Here is a 22,650-nt window from a genome sequence, read left to right as displayed (position 1 = left end):
ATCCCAAATGCCTCTTCTCATCCCCATCCCCACTTGTGAGCTGGGGCCTGTACCTGCCTGGTTGTGCTGTTTTCTCTTCCACGGCCATGCAAATGGCTGGGACCTTCTGTCCTTACAACTTTAGTGGGGCCCCATCCTACCCTCAAGGAGCTCTGGTGACACAGTTAAGCACTGGGCTGCTAACCAAAAGGTCAGCACTTCAAATGCACCAGCCATTCCTTGAGAGAAAGATGCAGCAGTCTACTTCCATAAAGATTACAGCCTTGGAAACTCTATGGGGCAGGTCTACCCTCCTATAAGATCTCTATGAGTTGGAATTGACTCAATGGCAAGGGGAGCAGGTCCCACCCTTTTACCAATTAGACCTGTGCTCACCGTCTTTACTGAGAACGGGCCAAAGGTGGTGGCTGGGGAGGAGGGGAGGGCTTGTTAATGATGATGTCCACTGCCTCACCCTGATTACCATGCTTCTATTTTGCCCCACAGTTCTCTTTCTGACCCAGAGGAGACTGCAGAGCAGTGAATTCTTGAAGCTCAATGTGGCTAAAGGGCTCACACAGGCATTGCGGAAGGCCTTCCACCAGAGTGATGTCTCTGCTCACGTAAGCCCCTTGCCTTTGTACTCAGGATAATCCAACTGCGTCTCCCCCTTGGCCCAGAGTGTGTTTAGGTTATTTTCTTCCTTCCCAGGTGCCATAACCACACTTGCCAGAACGATCTCTCTTCATTTTGGCAAATAGCTAAATGCATGGTGGCTAGAGACAAAGGTCAAATTTCAAGACAGAAAATTGAAGCAAATTGCTTTTTGTCTATAGTTTTCTTTTTAAGCCTGGAAATGTGGCACAAATGGTTAAGCACTCAACTACTAACTGAAAGGCTGGCGATTCAGACACACCCAGAGGTGAAAAAAAAAAGAACCTGGAGATCTGCTTCCAAGAGGTCACAGTCTTGAAAACCCTATGGAGCATAGTTCTACTCTGTGATACATGGGGTCTCCATGAGTCAGAGCCAACAGCAACTAGCTTTTTGTTATTGTTGTTTTTACTGTTTTAAATTGACCCATTATCTTGTTGATCTGGGAAAGTAATATCTTCAGTGTGATTCTCCAGATACCATTTCAGTGCTTTTTCCTTTGTCCTCCTCATCCTTGCAAATAGTGATTTATTTCTGGACATTTTAAAATTATTATGACTTGTAAATCAAGTCCAACTTTGCGTAAATTGCCAGAAGCAGACAGAGAAGTAAACAGATTTTTTTGTTTGTTTTTAGTTTTCTTTTTTTTCCTTTTCCCTGCAAACACTTTAATGCCAAGTACTGTTTAACAACTGCTGGCTAATTTTGATGGCATACCGAAGTGATGGAAGCCTTGCTTTACACTCTTTTGGTTTGATTCCAAGCATTAAAGCAGTAAATGCAATTGGCAGTCAGTGGGCGCCCTTTCGTACCACCTAAAGTTATTGCTCTGGCTTCCTGCTGTGATGCTCTGGTCTACAGCTGCATACAGCCTAGTGGTCCTCCCCCACCCCCAAGGACTAGACATGAGATTTGGTACATAGTTTATGGGCCGTTGTCAGCCTCTTTTATATAATTATGAAAAAAAGAAATGTATTCTGTGAAAGGTTTCTGCATCAGAAATTGTATTTAAAAGTTAAAAAATGTGAATGTCTTGGTTGCTGGATACAATTTTCACTAAACTTAATTATTTGCAAACTACCTTCATGGTTTTTATCTTTTCTGCATGTCGTCACGGACTATGGTGACAATTAGTAGGTGTTAGTATTTTCAAACAGGCTCATTTTTTAAAACTTAAGTACATTTTTTTTGAAAGGACATTTGATATTACCACCACAAATGAAAACCAGGATCATTTGCCACAAATAAAAGGTAATCGTAAAAATGAGAATAATGGAAACAAAACAAAAATTCAAACTAGACATTGTTGCCTACTGAAGCCTCTGAACCTGGCGTCCTTTTAGTTTGTTTTTTAAATTTTATTTTTTAAAGGACTGGCAAGGGCTGTAGAGGTGTTAAGGAATCCCTGGTGGTACAAATGGCTAATGGACTGAACTGCTCTCCAAAAGGTTAGAAGTTCGAGTCCACCCAGAGATCCCTTAGAAGAAAGGCCTGACGATCTGCTTCTGAAAAAGCAGCCACTGGAGATCCTTTGGAACCCAGTTCTACTGTGACACACGATGGGTCTCCATGAGTCAGAGTAGACTTTACAGCAGCTGGGAGATTTTACTGGTAAAGAGATGTTAAAGGGAAATAATCCCAAACTGAGACTTGCTGCTTGGGGTAATTAGAAGAATTGAGAAGGGAGTAATTATCTCACTGGGTGATTTAGTGTTTAGTGATGTGTCCCATCGTCTCTTATCACTAAAACAGACGATGGAAAAGCTCAATATCATCAGTCAGGACAAGGCCAGGGGCTGACTATAGAACAGACCATCAATTGCTCATATGCAAGTTCAAGGTGAAACTGAAGAAAATCAGAGCAAGTCCACGAGAGCCAAAATATGACCTTGAGTATATCTCACCTGAATTTAGAGACCACCTGAGGAATAGATTTGACGCATTGAACACTGGTGACCAAAGAGCACACAAGTTGTGGAATGACATCAAGGACATCATCCATGAAGAAAGCAAGAGGTCATTGAAAAGACAGGAAAGAAAGAAAAGACCAAGATGGATGTCAGAGGAGACTCTAAACCTTGTTCTTGAGCGTCGAGCAGCTAAAGCAAAAGGAAGAATTGATGAAGTAAAAGCACTGAACAGAAGATTTGAAAGGGCGGCTCAAGAAGACAAAGTAAAGTATTATAATGACATGCGCAAAGAGCTGGAGATAGAAAACTAAAAGGGAAGAACACGCTCAGCATTTCTCAAGCTGAAAGAACCGAAGAAAAAATTCAAGCCTCGAATTGCAATAGTGAAGGATTCTATGGGGAAAATATTAAACTATTCAGGAAGCGTCAAAAGAAGATGTAAGGAATACACAGAGTCATTACACCAAAAAGAATTAGTTGATGTTCAACCATTTTGAGAAGTGGCATATGATCAGGAATTTTGCTTGTGAATTTTGCTTGCATGTGATATTAATGATATTGTTGGAAGAAGTCCAAGCTGCTCTGAAGGCATTGGCAAAAAACAAGGCTCCAGGAATTGTTGGAATATCAATTGAGATGTTTCAACAAATGGATGCAGCGCTGGAGGTGCTCACTCGTCTATGCCAAGAAATATGGAAGACAGCTTCTTGGCCAACTGACTGGAAGAGATCCATATTTATGCCTATTCCCAAGAAAGGTGATCCAACCGAATGTGGAATTGTAGAACAATATCGTTAATATCACACGCAAGTAAAATTTTGCTGAAGACCATTCAAAAACGGCTGCTGCAGTATATCGACAGGAAACTCCCAGAATTTCAGGCTGGTTTCAGAAGAGGACGTGGAACCAGAGATATCACTGCTGATGTCAGATGGATCCTGGCTGAAAGCAGAGAATACCAGAATGATGTTTACTCTTGTTTTATTGACTATGCAAAGGCATTCGACTGTGTGGATTGTAACAATTTATGGATAACATCGTGAAGAATGGGAATTCCGGAACACTTAATTGTGCTCCTGAGGAACCTTTACATAGATCAAGAGGCAGTTGTTCAGACAGAACAAGGGGATACTGAATGGTTTAAAGTCAGGAAAGGTGTGCGTCAGGGTTGTATTCTTTCACCATACCTATTCAGTCTGTATGCTGAGCAAATAATCCGAGAAGCTGGACTATATGAAGAAGAACGGGGCATCAGGATTGGAGGAAGACTCATTAACAACCTGCGTTATGCAGGTGACACAACCTTGCTTGCTAAAAGTGAAGAGAACTTGAAGCACTTACTAATGAAGATCAGAGACCACAGCCTTCAGTATGGATTGCACCTCAACATAAAGAAAACAAAAATCCTCGCAGCTGGACCAATGAGCAACATCATGATAAATGGAGAAAAGATTGAAGTTGTCAAGGATTTCATTTTACTTGGATCCACAATCAACAGCCATGGAAGCAGCAGTCAAGAAATCAAAAGACACATTGCATTGGGTAAATCTGCTGCAAAGGACCTCTTTAAAGTGTTGAAGAGCAAAGATGTCATCTTGAAGACTAAGGTGCGCCTGACCGAAGCCATGGTATTTTCAATCACTTCATATGCATGTGAAAGCTGGACAACGAACAAGGAAGACCGAAGAAGAATTGGCGCCTTTGAACTGTGGTGTTGGCGAAGAATATTGAATATACCATGGACTGCCAAAAGAACGAACAAATCTGTCTTGGAAGAAGTACAACCAGAATGCTCCTTAGAAGCAAGGATGGCGAGACTGGGTCTTACATACTTTGGACATGTTGTCAGGAGGGATCGGTCCCTGGAGAAGAACATCATGCTTGGCAGAGTACAGGGTCAGCAGAAAAGAGGAAGACCCTTAACAAGGTGGATTGACACAGTGGCTGCAACAATGAGCTCAAGCATAACAACGATTGTAAGGATGGCTCAGGACAGGGCAGTGTTTCGTTCTTTTGTGCATACAGTCGCCATGAGTCGGAGCCGACTCAACAGCACCTGACAACAACAACAACAAGTGATGTGGCCATGTTCTTTCCAGAAGTATCTCTTGTTTCACCTAAAATCATCTCTAACACCATCTTACAGAAACAAAGTGATGGGGACACACAGTGTGGAAGAACCAAAGACCCACCCATCCTGTCACAGGATCTGTCGTCTTGGCTTCTTTGGAAAATACACATGACACTACTTAGGATGATGCAGGCATAAGCAGAGAAAGGCTGGTGTTAAAAAACACCCTGAATTGTTTATATAAAATACAAAGTAAACAAAGTAAGGTAAGAATAAAACCCAAAGCCTCAAAATCATCCATTTGGGCCAGAAAAGAGCTCAGATCACCAGTGTCCCTTAGAACTCTCAGCTGTAAGACAGACTCTCTGGCTCATCCCTGCCTTGGTCTTGAACCAGTTTACAGGTCAAGGAAATGTGAGATGGAGTCAAGTCTGAGTGACTCATCTCTCAGCTCAGCCCTGGTAGAGCAGTGGTTAAGTGCTTGGCTGCTAACCAAAAGGCTGTTGATTCAAATCTACCCAGTGACTCAGTGGTGGAAAGACCTGGTGATCTGCACCTGTAAAGATTAAAAAACCTCTTGCCATAGAGTCGATTCCAACTCTAGTAATCCTGTGGACAGAGTTGAACAGCCCCACAGGGTTTCCAAGGCAGTAATTTTTTGTGTGTGCTTTAGGTGAAAGCTTACGGCTCAAGTTAATTTCTCATACAAAAATTTATACACATATTGTTATGTGACACTAGCTGCAATCTGTATAATGTGACAGCACACTCCCCCTTTCCACCTTGGGTTTCCCGTGTCCCTCCAGCTAGCTCCTGCCCCTTCCTGCCTTCTCACCCTGCCTGCAGACAGGAGCCGCCCATTTAGTCTCTTATATATCTGCTTGCACTAAGAAGCACACTTTTTTTTTTTTAATATATACATATATATCTTTTTTTTTTCTTACTTTAGATGAAGGCTTACAGGACGAACTAGCTTCTCATTAAATAGTTAGTACACATATTGTTATATGACATTGGTTACCAACCCCACGACATATCAATACTCTCCTTTCTCAACCTTAGATTCCCTATTACCAGCTTTCCTGTCTCCTCCTGACTTCTAGTCCTTGACCCTGGGCTGCTTTGCCCCTTTAGTCTCATTTTGTTTTATGAGCCTGTCTAACCTTTGGCTGAAGGGTGAACCTCAGGAGTGACTTCATTACTGAGCTAAAAGGGTGTCCGGGGGGCCATACACTCAGGTTTCCCTAGTCTCTCTCAGGCCAGTAAGTCTGGTCTTTTTTTGTAAGGAGCACACTCTTCACGAGCATTATTTTATGTTTTATAGTTCAGTCTAACCTTTTTCTGAAGAGTGAGCTTTGGGAATGATTTTAGTTCTGAATTAACAGAGTGTCCAGGGTCCGTGACTCTGGGGGTTCCTCCAGTCTCAGTCAGACCATTAAGTCTGGTCTTTTTAAGTGAATTTGAGTTCTGCTCCACACTTTTCTGCTGCTCTGTCAGGGACTCTGTGTTGTGTTCCCTGTCAGGGCGCTCACTGGTGGTATCTCAGCACCATCTAGTTCTCCTGGTCTCAGGCTGATGGAGTCTCTGGTTTATGTGGACCTTTAGTCTCTCAGTCTGATGTTTTCCTTGTATCTTTGGTGTTCTTCATTCTCCTTTGCTCCAAGTGGGTTGGGACCAATTGATGCATCTTAGATGGCCACTAGCAAGCTTTTAAGACCCCAGACGCCAAGGCTGTAATCTTTACGGAAGCCGATTGCCACATCTTTCTCCTGCAGTGTGGCTGGTGGGTTTGAACCACAAACCTCCCAGTTAGCAGCCAAGTGCTTAACCACTGCGCCACCAGTGTAAAGTTTACAGCCTAGAAAACCCTACGGGGCAGTTCTACTCTGTCAAATGAGGTTGCTATGAGTTGAAATTGACTCGGTGGCACCTAACAGCAACTTCCTGACCCATCCTGAAGGTACCCCACTTAATCTATCATTTCTACCTGTTAATTTTCATAAACTAAGAGAAAGATAATAAAACTGTTTTCCCCTGAATTCCATTCCCTGGAAATGTGTTTTGTCTGTCACTTCCTTTCTTTGCCTTTTTGGTAATAATTGTTGTTTATAGGATTCTACTGAAACACTGAAGGAATAAAAAAATACAGATTTAATTCTAGTCCATGTAGGTTTGATGAAAATTATATTTTGTTGTATTCTGATACCTTGAGACTTGGCAATCCATGTATGCTTTATAGGATTGTTACAGTATTTGTTGAATAAGAACATTCTATTCCCCAGCCACGCTACGTAACCGTTGTGATCCTAAGAAACTCCAAGAAGAACCTAAAGTACTGTGGAAATAAACAATGAGTTCTGTGGGTCCATTTGTTTTGTAGGTGGACATTCTGGAGTATTCTCACAATGTCACAGTTGGTTATTATGCTACCAAGGGGAGGCTGGTGTACCTGCCTTCAGTAATTGTCGAAATGCTGGGTGTTTATGGCATCAGCAATGTCACTGCAGATCTGAAGCAACACACCCCAAACTTGCAGTCTGTGGCAGTACTTGCCTCCCCGTGGAATCCTGAGCCTGCAGGCTACTTCCAGCTAAAAACAGGCAAGTAACTCAGAAGGAAGGAGTCTCTGGATGGTGCAAACACATCCAGCTGCTAACCAAAAGGTTGGAGGTTTAAGTCCATTCAGAGGTACCTTAGAAGAAAGTCATGATGATCTACTTCAGAAAACATCAGGCATTGATAACCCTATGAAGTACAGCTCTTCCCTGACACACATGGGGTTGCCATGGGTTGGAATTGACTCGATGGCAACCAATAAACTCAGAAGGAAAGACTTCATATCTGTTCTGGGATCCGGGAGGTACCAAGAGGATGCCTGTCTAAAAATTCCATTGTCAGGTGGTCAATCATCTTTTAAAGTTCTTAAGTATCTTCCTCAAAGGTCCCTGCTAATCAAATGCCTGAGTTCCCTCCACATCAGCCTAAATTTTTCCAGCCCTGTATTCATCAGAAATGTCCCATCACAGGAGCCTTTTTTGCTAATTTATATCATTTGTGAGTAACAAGTACTATGTTTTTTTCTGTATTACCAGTGGACACTAGTAAGAGTTGAGTGTCAATAAAAATCTGTAGTTTACAGCAATGGATTCCATATGCCACTGAATTAGAATCTCTAATTTCGTTAGCACCTTGGAGTCATTTTTTTCTTTTAAGCTGCCTCATGATCCTGATCTGCAAAGTTTATAAACCATAAGAGTGGGGAAAGCATTGAAATTGAAAGACTCAACTTAATAATGGAGGTCAGTTGATTTTTTTCCTCTTCCAAGGAAATAGAAGGCATAATCTCTTAGGTTAGTCTTTTCTTGGTCTTTGAGCAGATGCGTACATATTCCAACCAAATGAAATCACAAAATCCTTTGCGTCGGAGGGAGTCTCAGATTCAATCGTGCTTTTAATTCTTGGATGTTATCAATCATTTTAAGAGCCACTTTCAAAACTACAGTGAAACCTTGTCTGGCCTTATTGTTCATTTGCCTGATGTCCCTAATCTAAAATCATGCTGTTTTATATCATGTCCACTAGTAAATTCAAGGAACTAAGACGTGGAGCTTTGCTGTTGCTTCCTTTGATTTATACCTCTTATTCTAGTGCTGCAGTTTGTGAGTCAGTCAGACAACATACAGTCCTGCAGGTTTGCCCAGACAATGGAACAGAGGCTGCAGAAGGCGTTCCAGGATGCCGAGAGGAAGGTCCTGAATACCAAAAGCAACTTGGCAATTCAGGTGAGGAAGAGAGTGCTCAGGTTGTGCTGTTGACAGAGGCTGATCCTATGGCCCATGCTGGCGAGAAGTTACTTGGGCCCCCCATTTCAAAGCTGCCTTTTTAAATGTAACTTTGTACTTGGGGCATGTGATGTAGACAGGAGAAGGTGCCACTTTGATGCCACTGAGTTGAGTTGATCATGACACTGGTGAGGATGTCTGGGGTATGGCTGTCACAGCTGGGGATGCTGTCATTCTGTACTTCCTGAGGCTTGGGATTTTACATATATTTTCCCATATGGTGCTTCCTCTTTCCTTTCCAATACATTTATTATTTTAAAAAATTGAACTAGAATATATTATGTGTCATAGCTTGAATCGTGTTCCCCAAAAATATGTGTATCAATTTGGCTAGGCCATGATTCCCAGTATTGTGTGACTGTCCACCATTTTGTCATCTGATGTGATTTTCCTATGTGTTGTAAATCCTGTCTCTATGGTGTTGATGAGATGGGATTAGCAGCAGTTATGTTAACGAGGCAGGACTCAATTTACAAGACTGGATTGTATCTTGAGCCAATCTCTTTTGAGATATAAAAGAGAGAAGTGAGCAGAAAGACGTGGGGACCTCATACCACCAAGAAGGCAGCACCAGGAACAGAGTGCGCCCGTTGGACCCGGGGTTCTTTCAAGGAGAAGCTCCTAGATCAAAAGAAAATTAATGACAAGGACCTTCCACCAGAATGGACAGAGAGAGAAAGCCTCCCCTAGTGTGAATGCCCTGAATTTGAATTCCTAGCCTACTAGACTGTGAGAAAAAATTTCTCTTTGTTAAAGCCATCCACTTGTAGCATTTCTATTATAGCAGCACTAGGTAACTAAGGCACTATGTAATATATGGAAACGCTAGTTGTGTAGATTAAGTGCTACGGCTACTAACCAAAAGGTTGGCAGTTCGAATCCACCAGGTGCTCCCTGGAAACTCTATAGGGCAGTTCTGCCCTGTCCTATAGGGTCGCTATGAGTCAGAATCAACTCGACAGCAGTGGTTTTTTTTTTTTTTTTTTAATATAAGTTATGTCAAATTTCTAATATAAAATGAATCAGTTCTAAACTGCTTACTCACCAAGATTCGCCTATTCTGCGATTTGCATTGGGTTATACTCCAGACACCCATGTGGACCATTACTTTAGTTTAAATACACACACACACACACACACACACACACACTTTCTCTCTTTTTATATTGAGAGCTTATTATATGCCAGGAACAGTGCTAAGCGTTTTACAAATGTTTTGCTACGTAATGCTTAAGACGTCCTTCAGAAGAAGGAAACGAGAGAGGTTAAGAAACTTCCAGAAGGCCACACAATTGATAAAGAATGGAAGAAGTACTTGGAACATTGGAACTTGGCATGGAACTTAGAAGAATGGAACAAGCCAAGAACCTATAGCCTTAGCTACTATGCTATCCCAGTGTCAGAGCGATGTAGAAATGGGGTCCTTGATGAAACTTTTGACAAACACGTGAACTCTTTCCCAGGGAAATTCTATCCCTGGTGCACTATATATATTTGAGCTTCCTTGATTAACAGCATACACACCATCAAAAGCTTTTCTCAGACCCTTTTTTTTTTTGCAATTTTATTATCTCACCAAAGACAGATGCTTATTAATGAAATCCATCCAGCTCCCAATTTCTCTCGTTAACTGTACTATCCAATGTCCCTGTTTTGACTACAGATCTCAAGCCTTTATAGTTAAACCCAGAGGTTCTGAAATTGACATTTAGCATAAATGAATTATCTGAAAAGCCAGTATAATGTAGAAAGCATACAATTAAATTTGAATGTGCAGCTTTCCTTTTCTAGATTCATCCAAAGTGTGTATGGAAGTATCTCATTATGGTTTGGTTCATATTAGACTGAGATCTAAAAATATGTCACCGACTTAAGATTTATGTAAGGAGTATGACTCAGTGCTCTCTGAGAACTCTTTTTCTTTCCGATTCGATCTGTGATCCCCACAAGTCCATGAGCCTAGTTAGAGCTTGGCAGCAGAGCATACCCTGTAATTGTATTTAGGAAGCTCAGTCTTCTTGAGCACCTGCTATTTATCAGGCATTGGGAGGGACACCAAGATAAATAAGCTGCCCTTGACCTTGAGAAACCTCTCTTGTTTTGCTGTGTGGTAGTCTTGGGTCATTAGATGAAACAAAAAGCAACTAACATGCCTTCCCTGGAAATGACCACAACAGGTGATTTGAAAATTGCACCTAAATAAATTTATTACTTAATTATACCCATTGAAACATCTCTTGAAACAAATGGGTAATTGTGTGGATTGTTTTTACTAATCCTGCTTCCGTTTTTGCTTTGGCTGATAGGGAGCCCACAGCCAAACTTGTTGCCTGGATTTATTAACCTTCTACGGCCCTTATATCACCCATAGATAACTACATGGTAATGAACCCCCTGGGTTGCCTTTCATTAGTTTTTTTCAGGATCCAGTGTTGTAGTTAGTAACTTCCCATTTTATTGTATTAAATATAATTTGTGAGGCACCTTAAGTCCTTTGCAAAATAAGACCATGTAAATATTTAATTGATCAGAGAGTCCATGAAATAGTGACTTTCTTTTTTTGTTTTTACTTAAATGGCGTTGGTTTTAGGGGCTAGACTACAGTCAGGTCAATTAGGACTTTCTTGGTGGCATGTGACAGAATCCAAAAAGAGGAAGCTGTTGACTTGTAACTAAAACATTCAGAGTTCATTTACTTCAGGCACAATGAGATGCAGTTGCTTAAATGATTTCTTTATGAAGTTCTTTTTTTGTTTTTTTGTCTCGCTTTGCTCTGGGGTGGCATCATCCTCAGGCCCCATGGGGTGGCCCCTGGCACCTCCAGGCTTGCCTCATCCTTATTGCTCACAGTCCAATGGAAGCAAAGTGTCTCTTGTGTCATTCATAAAAATCTTCGGATGAGCTCTGATTGGATTAGCGTGGATCAGGTGCTCATTTGGGAACCATTAACTGTGGCTGAGGACATGGATGGTCCCACTGAACCAGGCTGGGCTCCAGTGCCCACTCATGGCTGTTTGGGAGGGGCAGCCCCGTGCAAACCACATGGACAGAGGTGGTTCCCCAAGGAAAATTGTGGTGCTGTCATAGAAGAAGGGGGAATGGATGCTAGGTTGGCAAAAAACAGCTTTCTACTCTATCAGCCTCGTGGGTCTAATTGCAAACTGAATCATGGCAGGAGTGAGTGAGAAGTTAAGAGACAGCACTCAAAAATCTTTGGGAGTCTAAGACTAAGGGGATGGTGGGAGAGTTCCCCCCGCAGGGCTGCTTCTGTTGGGGGTCAGGGGCATGACACAGTGAACAGGGGATGTGATCTTGGTCTGTGAACCTCGTCTTATTTACAGAGCACCTGACTTAGCCATAAAAAATAAGTATAACTTACCTGGATGAGTATGCTCTTGTTAGGTGCTGTCCAGTTGGTTCTAACTCCTAGCGACACTATGTACAGAATGAAACATTGCCTGGTTCTGCGCCATCCTTAGAATTGTTATGCTTGAGCCCATTGTTGCAGCCACTGGGTCAGTCCATCTCCTTGACGGTCTTCCTTTCTTTCACTGACCTTCTACTTTACCAAGCGTGATGTCCTTCTCTAGGGACAAGTTCCTCCTCATAACATGTCCAAAGTATGTGAAATGAAGTCTCACCATTCTTGATTCTAAACAGCATTCTGGCTGTTTCCCTTCCAAGACAGATTAGTTCCTTTTTCTGGCAGTCCATGGTTTATTCAGTATTCCTCACCAGCACCATAATTCAGAGGCATCAATTCTTCTTCGGTCTTCCTTATTCATTGTCGAGCTTTCACATGCATATGAGGCGACTGAAAACACCATGGTTTGGGTCAGGTGCACCTTAGTCCTCAAAGTGACATATTTGCTTTTTAACACTTCAAAGAAGTCTTTTGTAGCACATTTGCCCAATCCAATACATTGTTTGATTTCTTGACTGCTGCTTCCATGGGCACTGATTGTGGATCCAAGCAAGATGAAATCTTTGACACTTTCAATCTTTTCTCCATTTATTGTGATGTTCTTATTGGTCCAGTAGTGAAAGTTTTTGTTTTCTTTATGTTGAGATGTAATCCATATTGAAGGCTGTGGTTTTTGATCTTCATCAGTAAGTGCTTCAAGTCCTCTTCACTTTCAGCAAGATTGTGTCATCTGCATAATGCAGTTTGGTAATGAGTCTTCCTCCAGTCCTGATGCCCATTCTTCAGGTAGTCCAGCTTTTCGAATTATTTGCTCAGCATACAGACTGAGCGAATATGGTGAAAGGATACAACCCTGATGCACACCTTTCTTGACTTTAAACCACTCAGTATCCCCTTCTTCTGTTCAAATGACTGCCTCTTGATCTATGTACAGTTTTCTCATGAGCACAATGAAGTGTTTTGACATTCCCATTCATCACAATGTTATCCATAATTTGTTATTATCCACACAGTCAAATGCTTTTGAATAGCTGGTAAAACACAGATAAACATCCTTCTGGTTGGTATTCTCTGCTTGCAGGCATGATCTATCTGACATCAGCAATGATATCCCTTGTTCCACATCCTCTTCTGAATGCAGCTTGAATTTCTGGCAGTTCCCTGTTGATGTACTACTGCTTTTGAATGATCTTCAGCAAAATTTTACTTGTGGGAAATTAATAATATTGTTCGATAATTTCTACATTCTGTTGGATCACCTTTCTTTGAAATGGGTACAAATATGGATATCTGCCAGTAGATTGGCCAGGTAGCTGTCTTCCCAAATTTCTTGGCATAGACAAGTGGTCACTTCCAGCACTGCATCCGTTTATTGGAACATCTCAGTTGGTATTCTGTCAATCCCTGGAGCTTTGATTTTCTGCTAATGCCTTCAGTGCCACTTGGACTTCTTCCTTCAGTACCATCCGTTTTTGATCATATGCTACCTCCTGAAATGGTGGAATGTTGACCAATTCTTTTTGGTACAGTAACTCTGTATATTCCTTTCATCTTCTTTTAATGCTTCCTGAGTCATTTAATATTTTCCCTGTAGAATCCTTCAGTGTTGCAACTCAAGGCTTGAATTTTTTCTTCGGTTCTTTTGGCTTTAGAAATGCTGAGTGTGTTCTTTCCTTTTGGTTTTCTGTCGCCAGGTCTTTGCAAATTTTATTATAGTACTTTACTTTGTCTTCTCAAGCTGCCCTTTGAAATCTTCTGCTTAGCTCTTTTACTTCATAATTTCTTCCTTTCACTTTAGCTACTGAATATTCAAGAGCAAGTTTCAGAGTCTCTTCTCACATCCGTTTTGGCCTTTCTTTCTTTCCTGTCTTCTTAATGACCACTTGCTTTCTTCATGTATGATGTCCTTGATGTCATTCCACAACTCATCAGGTCTTCGGTCATTAGTGTTCAATGCATCAAATCTATTCTTGAGATGCTCTCTAAATTCAGGTGGGATATACACAAGGTCATACTTTCGCTCTCATGGACTTGTTCTAATTTCCTTCAGTTTCAACTTGAACTTGCATATGAACAATTGATGGTCTATTCTGCAGTCATCCCCTGGCCTTGTTCTGACTGATGATTTTGAGCTCTCTTTCCACAGATGTAGTCAATTTGATTCCTGTGTATTCCATCTGTCAAGGTCCATGTGTATAGTCGCCATTTATTTTGTTGAAAAAAAGGTATTTGTAATGAAGAAGTCACTGGTTTTGCAAAATTTTATCATGGGGTCTCCAGCATCATTTCTTTCACCAAGGCCATGTTTTCCAGTTACCAGTATTTCTTCGTTTCAGAGTTTTGCATTCCAATCGTCAGTAATTATCCACGCATCTTGATTGCATATTTGATCAATTTTGTATTGCAGAAGTTTGTAAAAAGCTTCAATCTCTTCACCTTTGGCCTTAGCGGTTGGTGCGTAAATTTGAATAATAGTTGTATTAACTGGTCTTCCTTGTAGACATATGGATATCATCCTATCACTGACAGCATTGTACTTCAGTATAGATCTTGAAATGTTCTTTTTGATAATGAATACGACGGCATTCCTTTTCAATTTGTCATTCCTGTCATAGTAGACCATGTGATTATCTGATTTAAAATGGCCATCACCAGTCCATTTCAGCTCATTAATGCCTAGATATTGATCTTTATGTGGTCCATATCGTTTCTGACAGCTTCCGGTTTTCCTAGATTCATACTTCATACATTCCACGTTCTGATTATTAATGGATGTTTGCAGGTGTTTCTTCTCATTTGAGTGTTGCCACATCAGTAAATGTAGGTCCTGAAAGCTTGACTCCATGCATGTCGTTAAGGTTGACTCTACTTTGAGGAGGCAGGTCTCCCCCAGTCAAATTTTGAGTGCTTTCCAACCTGAGGGACTCGTCTTCTGGCACTATATCAGACAATGTTCTGCTGCTCTTCGTAAGGTTTTCACTGGCCAATTTTTTCAGATGTAGACTGTCAGGTCCTTCTTCCTAGCCTGTTTTAGTCTAGAAGCTCCACTGAAACCTGTTCACCAAGGGTGAACCTACTGGTATTTGAAATACTGGTGGCAAATCTTCCAGTATTGCAGCAATATGTAAGCCGCCACAATATGGCAAACTGATAGACATGTAACAGGGGTGAGTATAGTATGTACAAAAGTACCCATATGGCCGGCATTACAGATTTATTTGGTCAAAGCTTCCCTTGAGATTCAGTGGATTCCGTTGTGTTGTAAGTTGAAAAATAGAATATTTACAATAAAGACAAAGATTGAAAATTTGTTTTGATTATTATAATTATTTTAGGTAGAGGTATGACGAGGTCCTTTGAATTGTTCAGAAAGAAGTGTCTTTTCCAGGGATTGGACTGGACTATGGGATAGAAAATGATACTGGTGAAGAGTGAGCTTCTTGGAACAAGTAGACACATGAGACTATGTCGGCAGCTCCTGTCTGGAGGGGAGATGAGAGGGCAGAGGGGGTCAGAATCTGACTGAATGGACACGAAAATAGAGAGTGGAAGGAAGGAGAGTGCTGTCTTATTGCAGGGGAGAGCAACTAGGAGTATATAGCAAGGTGTATATAAATTTTTGTATGAGATACTGACTTGATTTGTAAACTTTCACTTAAAGCACAATAAAAATTTTTTTAAAAAGATGTGTCTTTTCTCTTTGGTACCTCGGGAAAGAGGCCTGAATACCTGTGGCTAAACTGCTTTCCAAGAATAATTCCAGAGAGTGAGAGTTGCCCAGAAGGATTGACTCAGCTTATCGTTAATCATGGGAGTGTAGACTATGGGTTAGAGAATTAAAAAAGAATTTCCACTTATGGCGAAAAATGGGAAATATAGGGGCAAAGCTATTTTTGACTGCCTTCCTCAAAGTAAGGTTTGAAAGCAAAGTTGGCAAAGACCGTATGCGCATATATATGTCAGGGTCCCAGCAGGAAGTAGGTGGCACACTCAAATTAAGGTTATTTGAGGACAGTTCAATAAAGGGGCCATTGCAGATGTGTGGGCAGGCTCTAGCTAAACCACAAGGGACAGTGTATACCCAAGGTGGTAACACTTGAACCTGATGGGGCGACAGGAGGAAGTAGTTACCGGAAGCTCCAGACCAAGAGGCCAGAGCTGACTGACAGGAGCTGTAGCCCTGCAAGGAGGGGAACCAGACATTTGTACTCTGATCTCACTCTCCTCCCTCAATCCCATGTCCTCTGGAGCTCCCTTTTACTGCAGCCAGAGGGCAAAGGAGCCCATGGAGCAGGCCTGAAAGTGGGTCTGGAGGGGTAAGGGAAAGACCCCAGCACAGAACCTGAGCTTAGAATGACTTCCTACTGCATCTGCTTTCCTGATCTCATCCATGGGCTATTTTAGTCCATCCACTGACCCAGAAAACCTCATTCCCCAGTAACTAAATAGCTGACTTAGACAAAAAGAGAGAAGAAAACCATGCCATCTCATTGTAATAGTTGCATGTTCTATATTGATGGCACACAGTAACAACAGCAATATATGGAGTTAATAGGAGTCCCTGGGTGGCACAAATGGTTAAGCACTTGACTACTAGCTGAAAAGTTGGCATTTCAAACCCACCCAGATGCACCTCAAAGACAGGCCTGGCAGTCTGCTTCTGAAAGGGCACAGCTTTGAAAACCCTATGGAACAGTTCTGCTTTGCACACGGGGTCACCATGAGTTGGAATCGACACAACAGCAACTAACAACAACAACATATGGAATTAATAGACTGCAAGGAAATGTAATAGCTCTCTAAAGAAGCTGTCTTAGTCATCTGGTGCTGCTGTAACAGAAATACCACAAGTGGATGGCTTTAACAAACAGAAGTTTATTCGCTCACAGTCCAGTAGGCTGGAAGTCTGAATTCAGGGCCCCAGCTCCAGGGGAAGGCTTTCTCTCTCTGTCAGCTCTGGAGGAAGGTCCTTGTCATCACTCTTCCCTTGGTCTAGGAGATTCTCTATACAGGAACCCCAGGTCCAAAAGATGTGCTTTGCTCCCAGTGCTGTTTTCTTATTGGTATGAGGTCCCCCCGTCTCTCTGCTCATTTCTCTTGTATATCTCAAAAGAGATTGGTTTATGACATAATCTAATTTTGTAGATTGAGTCCTGCCTCATTAACATAACTGCCACTAATCCCATCTCATCAACATCATAGAGAGAGGATTTACGACACAGGAAAATCACATCAGATGACAAAATACTGGACTATCACACAATGCTGGGAATCATGGCCTAGCCAAGTGGATACACATATTTTAGGGGGACACGATTCAATCCATGACAGAAACTATTTTGTATTTCTGAATTCCTTTCATAATCAGGTTCAGTCGCCCTGTTCGTTACTATTGGTGTTCAGCTGTGTGTGTTCCTAGTCCTTTCAACTTTAAAATTTCCTGGAAGTTTGCGTTGGGCTTTTTCTGTCTGAGGCGTTGAGCCCTTCTTAAATTTAATGTTCCTATAATGCTTATCATGCTTGACTGATAATCACAAGGTTGGAGGTTTGAGTCCACCCAGAGGCCCCTTGGAAGAAAGGCCTGGTTATCTACTTCCAAAAAATCAGCTAGAGTTTTGGAGCATAGTTCTACTGTCATGCACATGGGGTCGCCATGAGTCAGAAACGACTTGATGGTAACTGTTGGTTTATGCCCAGTTTTATGTGTTTAGAATCCTAAAAGTAATCTGAGACAATTAAGCCCCTGGAAAAGATACGTGACAGTGGTTACAAGCTCAGAAGTCAGACTCTCTGGGTTCGAATCCTGACTCTGCCACTTATTAATTCTGCAACCTTGGCAAAGTCCCTTGAGCAGTCTGGGCCTCAGTTTCCTCATCTGTAAAAGGGAGTCATAACTTCTGTGAACCTCCTCAGGCAGTGGTCAGGATTAAATGAGACAACATGCCCTTCCTTCACACAAAGCCTGGCATATAGTAAGCAATCAGTAAATGATGACTGTTGTTATTCTTGTCTCTTCCTTGCTCTTTTCCCACCTCCCTTTCATTCCTACCCTCAACTTCTGCTTAAACTTCTCCACCCACAGCCTCCATGAAACAGACCCTCATCTTATTTGGCATGTCTCCCTCCCCTTTCCTCCTGTGTCGATTCAGATTGTGAGCACGTCCAACGCCTCTCAGACAGTCACCTTGGTGTACGTGGTGAGCAATCAGAGCACATTCCTCAACGGCACTGTGGCCAGCAGTCTTCTCAGCCAGCTCTCCGCTGAGCTGGTGGGATTCTACCTCACCTACCCGCCGCTCACCATTGCCGAACGTGAGTACGTCCACGTCCTGCAGAACTCTTTGTTGTTTTCCTGAGGTCTGTCTCCATTTGAGGAGTCCCACGGTGGTGCAAATGGTTAAATGCTTGGCCTCTAACTGGAACGTTGGTGGTTTGACACCACCCAGAGGCAACTTGGAAGAAAGACTTGGTGATATGCTTCCATAAAGATTACAGCCAAGAAAACCTGTGGAGCTCAGTTTTGCTCTGTAACACGTGGGGTCGTCATGAGTCAGAATCTACTCACCAGCAACAGGTTTTGTCTCCACTTGGCAAACACCTATTGAAAGCTCACTATGTGCCAGGTCGCATACCACCTGTTTTGTCATAAAACAACAACTGGAATATATGGTAATTTGGGGTAGAATTGATGAAAAGTTCATTGCACATTGAAAAATTCAATAGCTTTTCCTAAGAACTCACTATGTGCCTTTACCTTTACAAATCTATTATCTCATTTAATCTTCACAACTACCATATCAGGTTGGTGCAAAATCAGTCCCATTTTGGAGAGGAGAAAACCAAAGTACCCAGAGGGTTAACAAGATGCCCATTGTCACATAGCTTGTGAGAGGTGGAACCTGGGGTTCAAACTCAGGCAGTTGCCTTCAGAGCTTACAGGACTGCCTGGTAGGCCCTCTTTCTTTGGGGTAAGCTGAGTTGCTGGGGATTTCCCCCACTTCTGCCATCAGCAAATGTTGGTAGACCTTCAGCCTCTGCCCTAGCTATAGATACAATGCAGCACATTTGCAATTAGTGTCATGACTTCCCTTGATGAAGTCCCCATAGTCTTGTGGCCTCGTCTTCCTCTAATGCTTCAGTTACATAAATCTCATTACCATGCAGTAAGCATAGACTTTGAAGACAATGCAGCCTGCATTTGGTATTCAAACACTTACTTGGTAGCCAAAGAAAAAAAGGTTTGTGCTCTTCAGTTTCATCATTGGTACACTGCTTAAGGTCACTGGGCATTTTTTTTTTTAAACACATATTAGCAAAAATCATCTCAATTTCCTTCTTTAGTTGTTTTTGATACTATAAATGAGATACTGTGTGTCAGTGTACTTATTAGCACATAGTGACCACTCAGATTTTTTTTTCTTGAGTGTTTCAATGGCAAAGAAGCCTTGGTGGTGCAGTGATTAAGTGCTCAGCTGCTAACTGAAAGGTCAGCAGTCTGAACCTATAAGCCACTCAGCAGGAGAAAGATGGCAGTCAGCTTCCTTAAAGATTACATTCTTGGAAACCCTATGGGGCAGCTCTACTCTGTCCTATAGGGTCGTTATGAGTTGGGATTGACTCAGTGGCAGTAGGTAAGGAAAGATAACTCTGGGTTTTATTAAAACGATGATGTCATAAAAGATGCCATCATATCACATGGCAGAAAGAGAAGAATTTATTTTGTTTCATGACCTTGATATTTTGATAACAACAACAACTAAGATTTATTAAGTTCTTACTATGTCCCGGCATTGTGTTAAGCCCTTTATGGGTGTTAACTCTAATTGTCGCTAAACTTGTTAAAAAAAAAAAAAAAATTGGGCCATTTGTTACAAATATTTGGCTACTGAGCTTAGTTCTTGGCATTGGAAAAATCCATGCAAGAGATAACCGTTCCTAAAAATGTTAGTGATGGTTGGATAATTTTAAAGATAAAGCTATAGATAAAACAGGCTCAAACTGTGGGTTTTGAAAATGAAGGTTTTCAACTTTGGAGGGTTTTGTTAGAAAAAAATGAAATAACAGAACCTTCCAACTCTAAAAAATTCTTCTTCTGAAAGTTAGACCTTCACTAAATATTTTACTTGCCTATACAGCAAGATATTTTTGGCCTGTATACCTATTTATACCTAAAGCTCCGAAGAATGATAACACAGCTTGGGAACTGCTTGATGTTTTGTTTCCTGTGTCTGTTTGCCTTGAGAATATTCATCTAACTTATAAAGGTCATTTGATGTGTTTCTTGTTTGTTTTAGCTCTGGAATACCCCAACCTTGATATATCAGAAACAACCAGAGACTATTGGGTGATTACAGGTAACCTATTGTTTTTGTTTTTTTCCCGCTTCATGCTCTCAGGCTGATTTGGCTTTTAAAACTCCATGCCATATACCAATGTTCAGTGCAGTCTTATTCACAATAGCCAAAAGGTGGAAACAATCTAAGTGTCCATCAGCAGATGAATGGATAAAAAAAATGTGCTGTGTTCCTAATGGAATGTCATTCAGCCATAGAGAGAAATGAAGTCTTAATACGTGCATGACATGGATGAACCTCAAAAACTTTATTCTGAGTGAAATAAGTGAGACACAAAAGGACAAATATTGTATGATTCCACTTATATGAAATATCTAAAATAGGCAAATGAATAGAGACAAAAGTTTGTTAGTGGTTATCAGCAACTGGGGGGAGAGAGAAATAGAGTGTTATTGCTTAAGGGGTACTGAGTTTCTGTTTGGGTTGATGAAACACGTTTGGAAGTGGATAGTGGTGATGGTTGCGCAACGTGGTGAATGTTAAAGTGTGAGCAGTTCAAGACCCTAAGGAATGGGCAGAAATTAGTCACCACAGTGACAGAAATTGCTGTGTAAGGGAAGTGCCACTGGGTGCTTTTCCCTCTCCCTTCATGTTATCAAACCCAGGAAGGTGGGCCCTGGTCGGACACACTCAGATCTGCTAATAATCTGGAGACCGGTCTTTGAGAAAAAGAAAGTAACTTAGCTGCAATGTGCAGAGCAAGTTCCTCAGAGCTGACTCCCAGAATGGCGGGGGAAGCGGGGTTTGTATGTGGTTTAGGTAGCAAGGTAGCGGCCGCTCAGGTGCACTGGGGAGGGGAAAGTCCTAGAAAGAATATGTAGGGAGGACGTTGTTGGCAAGTGATTTTCACGGGGTCAGACTGCATTCACACCATGGGATAAATCTGTATCAAGTCGTTTCTTTTCTGGATTTCCTCTGCCTTTCTGCTCTGAAACTGCGTCTCTGCTCTGCGGAGCACAGTCACTTGCCTTCACTGAGATATACCTCAGGGTGGGATAGCAGATCAGTTGACCATCTGCCAAAAGGTGCCACTTTTCCACTGTCAACTCAACCACACCACCAGTTCATTCTTAATGAACTGCAGACCAGGATTGGTAGGTTTCAGCTTTCAGCTTTTAGGGGTTATTCTACTAACAGTCTTTTGGGAAGACTAAAACAGTCCCTAGGAATTAACTGATCAGAATGTTCACAAATGAATCTTTTTCTAACAATGCACATGAAGGTAGCAGAAATCAGTGTGATTCCAGCTGGTCCTTCTAACCAAATTCATTTTTCACTGTTGATAAGTGAGGCAAAGGTTGCACTGAACCAAAGGCTGAGGCTTGGCCATCTAACATTCCAAGAAAAATTGTTTCCCGTAAGCATTCCTTTTATTTTGCATTCCATCCTGGGTATTCCTGAACCATGAAAGAGTAGGTTCTCCTGTTCTAACTGCTATACCAGTGCCCTGCACCTCAGACAGTTAAGAGTCCTGGAGCCTTTCTCTGGGATCCCTGCCTAGCATCTTCCTACAGAGATGACTTTTTAAAAAAGGGAAAACAAGAACACACCATTCCAATCTAGCATTCCTTCCTCCTTCGGTGCTAGGTGCCTGTCATTCGTCTTTACTGCCTCCTTTTTCCTGTCATGCTCAGCATTTTATGGCTTCTGTCCAGGCAACCAAACAGAGGACTAAACCCTCCAGTGCAGGCTGGTTTTAGGTCTTGATTTATGTAAGAATCTTGTACAGCATTGCTAGTGTAGATTTCAGTTTTTCCCTCTAGGGCAAACACCAAAATATACAACTTTTTCCTGGGAAGATAAATTGCCCTGTGACTTCTACCCATTTCCTGAGGCCTGTGGAAATAAACCTTTATGTACTTAAAGTTATGCAGAAAATAGAATAAATACCAAAAAAAAAAAAAGAAAAAAATCCATCACTGAACAATAAATTGTACCCTTAAAATGCTTTAATAGCAAATATTTCGTTATATATATTTTGCCACAATAAAATTAAAAAACAAAACTGCATGGCATTCTGTAATAGGATTGGCATCTTTTCTTGGGTCATGTCTTCTAAGTCAGGGAGTTCCTTCCAGAGGAACAGAAGTGAGAGGGGTAAGCTTAGATAAGAACAGACATCACATGGGACATGAATATTAGATAAACAATTCAATACAACTACCTTTAAAGTCCCATTACGTGACCTCCTCATAGTTACAGCATTAACATGTGGGTGTCTAGGGCTTGGCCATGTGAGTGGTTGTTTACGTATTAGTTTCTCGAAGCGCCCATAATAAGATACCACAAGCTAGCTGGCTTATAAGAAGAGACATTTGTTATCTCAGAGTTCTGGAGGCTAAGAGTCCAAATTCAGTGTCAGCAGGACCATGATCTCTCTGTCCGCCCTAGGGGAAGACCCTTCCTTGTCTCTTCC

At 41.7% G+C, this 22,650-nt stretch overlaps 1 protein-coding gene across 1 annotated transcript in view; it reads left to right on the top strand.

The window, feature by feature from the left end:
- Window positions 1-22,650, top strand: part of KIAA1549L (KIAA1549 like) — a 133,482-nt gene that overhangs the window by 5,797 nt on the left and 105,035 nt on the right. Inside the window, exons 4-8 of the mRNA XM_064289439.1 lie at window positions 487-602; window positions 6,995-7,214; window positions 8,263-8,396; window positions 18,030-18,192; window positions 20,175-20,234. Of these exons, the coding sequence (XP_064145509.1) occupies window positions 487-602; window positions 6,995-7,214; window positions 8,263-8,396; window positions 18,030-18,192; window positions 20,175-20,234 (693 nt within the window). The remainder of the gene's footprint in view (window positions 1-486; window positions 603-6,994; window positions 7,215-8,262; window positions 8,397-18,029; window positions 18,193-20,174; window positions 20,235-22,650) is intronic.

Source organism: Loxodonta africana, chromosome 7 (genome assembly GCF_030014295.1).
Source record: "Loxodonta africana isolate mLoxAfr1 chromosome 7, mLoxAfr1.hap2, whole genome shotgun sequence".
Taxonomy (NCBI): Eukaryota; Metazoa; Chordata; class Mammalia; order Proboscidea; family Elephantidae; genus Loxodonta; species Loxodonta africana.
The sequence above is the reverse complement of the archived record's forward strand: the minus strand, read 5'-3'. Positions and strand labels throughout refer to the sequence as shown.